The sequence below is a fragment of the Ctenocephalides felis genome, unplaced genomic scaffold, assembly GCF_003426905.1.
Source record: "Ctenocephalides felis isolate EL2017-DRISC unplaced genomic scaffold, ASM342690v1 CF-g0.4_SCAFFOLD_00845, whole genome shotgun sequence".
Taxonomy (NCBI): domain Eukaryota; kingdom Metazoa; phylum Arthropoda; class Insecta; order Siphonaptera; family Pulicidae; genus Ctenocephalides; species Ctenocephalides felis.
This window is the reverse complement of record NW_020536999.1, coordinates 32,338,443-32,346,132: the sequence shown is the minus strand read 5'-3', so window position 1 is coordinate 32,346,132 and position 7,690 is coordinate 32,338,443. Positions and strand designations below refer to the sequence as shown.

The 7,690-nt window shown below is 27.2% G+C and overlaps 1 protein-coding gene across 1 annotated transcript; it reads right to left on the bottom strand.

The window, feature by feature from the left end:
- Window positions 1-3,270: 3,270 nt before the first annotated feature.
- On the bottom strand, window positions 3,271-5,249 carry LOC113363774. The gene is made up of 2 exons (XM_026606258.1): window positions 5,189-5,249; window positions 3,271-4,736 (listed from the first exon to the last, which is right to left on the bottom strand). Exon 2 carries the CDS (start codon window positions 4,727-4,729, stop codon window positions 3,308-3,310), a length of 1,422 nt encoding a protein of 473 aa, XP_026462043.1. The 5' UTR covers window positions 4,730-4,736; window positions 5,189-5,249; the 3' UTR covers window positions 3,271-3,307.
- Window positions 5,250-7,690: the final 2,441 nt, after the last annotated feature.

The window sequence follows — 7,690 nt, the reverse complement described above, 5'->3', positions numbered from 1 at the left end:
GGATGATAATTTCTTTCATTGATGGTACAAGTTGTTTTCCAAAATGTATGTTAGTATCATTTAACAAATTAATAATTGCTTCGTGCATTTCATTAATTGTGTTGGTATTATTTTTTATAAGTTGTGTGACTTTAATAACTATATCAAAATTTTTTGCAAATGAGTAAATTTGTGTAATAAAATATTGCCTTATTTGCTTACTACCAAAATTCTCAAATAATTCTTTCACTGCATTAGTATCATCGGGAAAACCTAAAGGCGGAATATCGAGAATTTTTGTAATATCAATTATGAAATCATAAAGTTCACCCATGCCATCAGTGTTTTCGTGTCCACAAGTTCTATTATAATATTTGTAATGTTCTTCAATGAAATACACTAATTTCGATATTTGTTCATGGCTTGCTTTATCTACAAGTGGTGACTTCATTTTATACACGGTTTTGTAGAAATCTGATATAGGTTGTATGATTTCTTGTTTATTATTACACAAATGAGGTTCTTCAGTGGCGTAACATACCCCGAGAAAAGTTATTATTAATAGTCGCAGCATTTTTGAAATCTGTAAAATATTAAAAAAAATATTTACGGGGTACAAAATGTTTTTTCATAACATCCAAGTATATAGCACACATCAATTTTGTATAATAATATATCAGCAAAAAGATAAAACGAAATTATGTACACAAAAATTTTATTCATATTTGTTTATAATGTACGTAATAAATGTGGACTATTTAATTAGGTGAAATGATAAAGGTAATGTGATTAATTTATGATATAGTAAGATCAATGAAAATACAGTGTTTTAATGAAATTATTAAACTTTTATTAATTAATTTAGTTATTCATAATTTTTTTTGCAATCATCGTTATCTTTATGACTTTATATGATTTAAATACATTTTTAACTTCCCGTAGGGTACGTTATTGTAATCGTCCAAAAATCGAAATTGAAAATGTTTACATTTCTTCACGTTTTGAAGGTTTCTGAACATTTTGGCACACCTCAGAAAAAATGGATGTGTGTGTACGTGTGTGGGTATGTATGTATGGATACAATTTTTCGTCCACGTTTTCAGGCGCGCGAATCAACCGATTTGAATAGTTCAAAAAACATTCGATTCCTATTGATAGAGAGATGTGCTGATTAGTTTTTGGCAAAGTGGGCAGAAAATAGAAATCGAGTTTTTGAGAGAACGGATCATCCGATTTGAATGATCTAAATAACATTCAATTCGTAATGATGGCGAGGAGTGGTAATTAGATTTTGGCAAAGACAATTCCAGCCGTTTCTGGGATACCGAGCTAAATGTGCTAAAAGAGCAGTTTTTGAGAGGACTAAGCATCTGATTTGAATTATTCTAAAAACTTTCTGTTTGTTTTGACAAAATAATTGCTTTTAGAAAAAAAAATATTTCAAATTTTTTTTTCAAATTTTTTTTTTTTCAAAAATTTTTTTTTGTATATCGAAAATAATTCGGATTTTAATTTTAATTCTGGCTGAAGTTCTAAAGCTCGCTTATATACATTAAATAAATAATTTTAACATTATAATTCAATTTATATAACTCTTATAAATATTTGACAATTATACAGAACTCATAATAATCTATTCGAAAACATGTAATATTTTTTGAACATATTTCGTTATGCTACGGGAAGTTCCAACAATTTGCCTTAAGGCACGATGCCATACACAATTAGTTTTATTTAATTAGTAAATAACTTTGTATTATTGTCATTGTGTCTTGCATTAATCTATTACTTCATTATTGCCTTATACAAGTTTTTTAAAAACTATTTCTGATTTGGCACGTTTTTATATTAAACTCATTGCATTTAGTCTAACTTTTTTAAGTGGCCACTTATACAATGTTAATTCATATAATGTTGGTGCTTATTTCTATGTTAAATACATTAATTTGATATTTAAATTTTTGTACCTTTTTTCACGAATCTGCTTTATTAATGCACGAATTTCACAATTAAAAAATATGCTTTTAATTCTGTTCTCTAATATACAATAACCCACAACTTCAGAAACGCATTGCAATTATTTTATCAGAGTGATGATTAACATTATACAATTGACCTTTTATAAGATTAAACGTCAGCAACAAAAAAAAAATATAAACAGTACTTAGAATTAAAAATATTGCAATTATCATTGGATAACATATTTTATTAAAATTGACTTTGACGCATCATCATAATATGCATTTTGGAAATTAAAAACAAGGTATTAATTGTCCTATTTTTTTAATTTTATTAGTTCAGAAATATCTTTATCATAAGATAAAAATAACATTAATAATAAGATAAAAATTGAAAAATAGGTGTCCATGTGAAGATTCATTTTGCAAATGCAGTGCAGTTTCTTCGCCATATTGTTGTTTTGAAACAGATTTTTTTTGTATTTTTTGACTATACATTGCTAAACACAGAATGTATTTTTTATTTTAAGTTTCGTAATTATTCTAGCAAGTTTAAACCGCAATTTTAATTTTATTTTAACTCAATAACAAATATTTACAGATTATTTAACTTTAAACAATTTAGTTTAATACAATTAAAGCAAACGTACCTTATGTTATTCTATGGTATGTAGAATTTTCTTTAGATCACTATATTATTATGCTTAAACTTTATTACTCTGAATATTATTTATTTAACTAACTTTATTAATTTATGTGAACTAACACCATTCGTTCATATCAAAATAAATATGGCATTTACACTTATAAACATCTTTCCATTCGTATTATGTAACACTTGACCTTCTAAGTACATTGGCGTGGTCAAGATCATAGTGATTGTGTATTTCAATTTGCTACGAAATTATTTTTTTATTATAATTGTGTATAAGTTTATAAGATACAAAAGATTTAATGAAAATGATGTTTCAAATGTATTCACTTATAGTTCACACGTTCATACGTTTCATTTAGTTGTATGACTTTATTTTGAGAATCAAATTTTGATATTACACTAATAATTTAACTAAAATAAGAATAGAATACATTTAAAAAAACATACTAAAATTTATTTCAAATCTAATTGTTTTTCCAACATGTCAAAATAGTGTACGATGTCTCTTTACGGCTGACAATTGTAAATTCTGCAAATGTACTAAATGTCCTTAACTGGACAGTTGCAAATAAAATAGAGAATAAAAAAAAATATGCGCAACTCATTTATTCCATAATTGTAAATTTTTTATTAATACATTTATTGAACAAAATTATGCTTGTCAAATAAATAGTGTTGAAATATATATATACACTCACATTAATATTACTTTAATTTAGTCAAGATTACAAGATTCAATCGTATTTTTCAATTTTTTATATCCTTCCTTTCTTTCAGCAATACCTTTATCGTATGGATAAGATAAAAATTGGTACATCGAAATACATGTGTAATATTCAGGTGTCGGATTCATTTTGCAAATGTCTTTGAAAGGAAGTTCTACGTCATCTATTACTTGTTTTGAAACAATAGTTCCTGGTAGACTGATATTTTCTGGATAGTCATCATTTTCTAATATAACTGAATACTTTCTATTTTTCAACTCGAACAAAATTTCCACATTGATCATCAATAATTTTCCGTTTTCTTTAGCTGTGAATGTACGATCTATGTTCGTTGAAATTTCTGTATCTTGAAATACAAAATGACCATTATGTGCTGCAGCAACAACGTCTTCTTCTGATATATAGGCTTCTACTTCTTCTAATGTGCGACAAGAATAACCTTTAATTAATTTTTTGTTAAATTTTGTTTGATTTTTTAAAATACTGTTAAAAATTTCAGTAATTTCAATATCCTCATTACTCTGTTCACTTCTTTTGATAATATCAGCCAAAACATAAAGCTTTGCTGCTACAAGACTATTTTGCAAATTTAAAGAGTTAATTTTTTCGTGCAGAGCTTTTAATCCCACAGCTTTCAATCGAAGTGTAGGTGCTTCAGCAATAATGTCATATGACTTGCAGTAAATATTATTAGTGAATACATGTTTAACAATATCTTGAATTGTTTCCTCTGCTAATCTGCTATCAAACTCGTTTAATACAGAAAGTGCATCAGAATAACGATGAGCTGTTCTTTCAACTAACTTTTGTAAATTCAGTTTAGCATTCTTGAATACTTCTTTATCAGCATTATCTACGTTTTTAGTCAAGTGTTCTTTCAAAACTGGTACAAGCAATTTACCATAATCGATATTTGTGTCATTCAATGTATAAACGATGCCCGCATGCATTTTATTGACAACTTTCATATCGTTCATTAGCTCTGTGACTTCTATGATTTCATCAAGCCATCCCATCAAAAATTCTATTTGAGTTATAAAAAAATGCAGTATGTGTCGGCAATGTATGCTTTCAAATAAATCTTTCGCTTTGTTCAAGTCTTTGGATTCAAGGTTCAACATTATATCATAAATCTTTTCAATATCGTTGCCAAAGCTTTTGACTGTCTCCATGCCCACAATTTTCTCGTCTCCACAAGTGGCATTGACGTGATTATAATGATTGCCTACTTGGTTAATTATTGCTCGAATTTCTTCTAATTTTTTCTCTTTATTGCTATGTGGTGATTGCATTTTATCCACAAGATTATAGAAATCTGTCATGGGTTGACGAATTTCTTCTAAGGTACATGGTGAGCTTAAGGGTGCAGCACTGCACGCACCCAAAAATGCTAGTATAAGTAGTCGATACATACTTAATCTGAAAATATTAGAATAACTAATATTCAACGACATTTGTCATATAAAATTTTCTAAAATAGTATTGGTTACAAATTCGTTATTATGAAAAATTTAAATTTTAGTCTTTAACAGAATTTCGATAAGAAAACAATAAGAAAATTTTAACTTTTATAGTCAATAATAGATGATGAAATCAATTAGTAATATCAAACACTCGGCCTAATAGATGTTTTTAAATTTACATTCTCCTAATAGTACCTAAGTATATGAAACACTATTTATTTTAAGAAAATATTTTAATATCTCTCACACATATATACACATCACGCATCTCATATATATATATATATATATATATATATATATATATATATATATATTGCTTCCAAATATCTTGTCATTAAAAAAACTCATAATTAAAAATCAGTTAACTTAAAATGATTTCTATTAATACAATCAAAGCAAACATACCTCCTGTTTTTATATGTAAATTTTCTTTTAAATCACTTTTAAATAATGCCGAAACTTTTTTACTTGAATTTCTTTATATAAACTAACACGTTCGTTCATATCAAAAACAGTTTGATGATTGCTTTCATAAAATATCTCCATTTCAATTATATCACACTTGACCTTTTAATTATATTGACGTGGCCAAGATCATACTGATTGTTTCATGTTGTAAACTGTAGACAAATTTTTCTTAATAATTATGTGTAAGTGTAATAGATACAAACGTTTTAACGCTTTTTATACTTGTAATGTCTTTTTCCAATAATATCATGTACAGCTTTTCTTTTGTTCAACATCTTCATAAGGTTGAATTTTTATTTTTTAATATAATAGAAATCAATATTTCGGAATCAGAAATGTTTCGTTGATTTTTGAAAATCTTCAGCGATAAAATAAACTATTATTCTAATATTTTATCTAATTAAAGTATTTTTTTATATTTTATTACCAAATATGATCAATTTTTGTTAACCTATATATCATAATAATTTCTAGTATATATTATTATAGTTTATAGTATACTATGATTGTATAGAATCATGTTAGCAAGCAAGTTATAAAACATATGAGAGTTAATACCTTAGACATTTATAAAAAAATCATTTAAAATTTTTAATGCAGTAAATTTATATACATTTGTACTGAAAATGTATTATGGTCTATATTATTTCTCAGATAAATTGTTCTTACCATCATTTTTGTAATGTAGTTTAAAACACCATTATAAAATTATTTTGTATATTCTTGCAACGCAATAAATATAATAGTATTATAAAATAGTTTTTTCGTTATTGGAACTCGGTAAAAAATATTGGAATTATATTGAATTTGGTAAATATTCATGTAAAAAATTACAATTTACAGTTCAATCTTATCAAGACTTCCTCCTTCTTATATTGCTCGGAATATTATTCACGTACATTAACCTGCAATAATCTTTAAAGCACTTTGTGCCATTTGTAGTACCTATAGCATTGCACTCATTTATTATTGATATCTTATGTCATTATTGAATCATTAAATGAAATAAAATGTCTATATTATATATTTCTAATTATGTATAATAAATTATACTAAAATATTATATAGTTGCTTATTCTTTATGACAAGATTTAATTGTTTCCTTGAATTTTTTATAGCCTTCTTTTCGTTCAGCAATAGTTTTGTCATAAGAGTAAGATAAGAATGGATACATGGGGATACATGCATAATATTCAGGAGTAGGATTCATTTTGCAAATTTCTGCGAATGGAAGTTCTTCTTCATGTATTACTTGTTTTGATACAATTGTGCCTGGGAAATTGATATTTTCTGGATACACCTCGTTTTCTAGTATAACTGAGTACTTTCCATGTTTTGACTCGTGCATTATTTCCACATTTACCATCAATAATGTTGCATTATCGTTGATTCCACTAGGTCTGAATACACGATCTATATTTACATAGTCTGTGTTTTCAAATACATAATGCCCATTATGTTCTACAGTAGCAACATCTTCTCCAGTGATATGGGCTTCTATTTCTTCTAAAGAGCGGCATGCAAATCCTGTCAATAAATTATCGGTAAATTTGGTTGTTTTGTTCAAAATATCCCCAAAAGTTTCTGAAATATTGCTATTATTATCGATTTGTTTTTTCATTTCTTCATCATCTTTAATAGTATCAGCCACAACATAGAGCTTCGCCGCTACAAGACTATTTTGCAAGTCCATAGAGTTAATTTTTTCGTGCAGAGCTTTTAATCCTACAGATTTCAAAGCAAGTGTAGGAGCTTCAGTAATAATGTCGTATGACTTGCTGTAAATATTATTAGTGAATACATGTTTAACAATATCGTGAATTGTTTTCTCTGCTAACACGCTGTCAAACTCATTTAATACAGAAACAGCATCAGCATATCGATGAGCCGTCCTTTCTACTAATTTTTGCAAATTCAGTTTTGCATTTTCGAATACCTCTTTATCAGCATTGTCTACGTTCTTAGTCAGGTGTTCTTTCAAAACTGGCACAGCAAGCAATTTTCCATAATGAAATTTGTATCATTCAACGTATAAATGATACCCGCATGCATTTTATGACAATGTTCATATCGTCCATTAGCTTCGTGACTTCTATGATTTTATCAAGCCTTTTCACCAAAAATTCTATTTGAGTTATAAATAATGCAGTATGTGCCTGCATGTATGCTTTCAAAACAAATCTTTAGCTTTGTTCAAGTCATTAGATGCGAGATTTTCCATTATGTCATAATCTTTTCAATAGTATCGCCAAAGCTTTTGATTTTTTCCAGGACGACAACTTTCTCGTCTCCCCATGTTGTGTTGACGTTATAATAATGATTGATGAATGATCAATCAATGACCGAATTTCTTCTAATTTTATATCTTTATTGCTGTGTGGCGATTGCATTTCATCACGAGATTATAAAAGTCTGTCATGGGTGACGAATTTCTTCTAA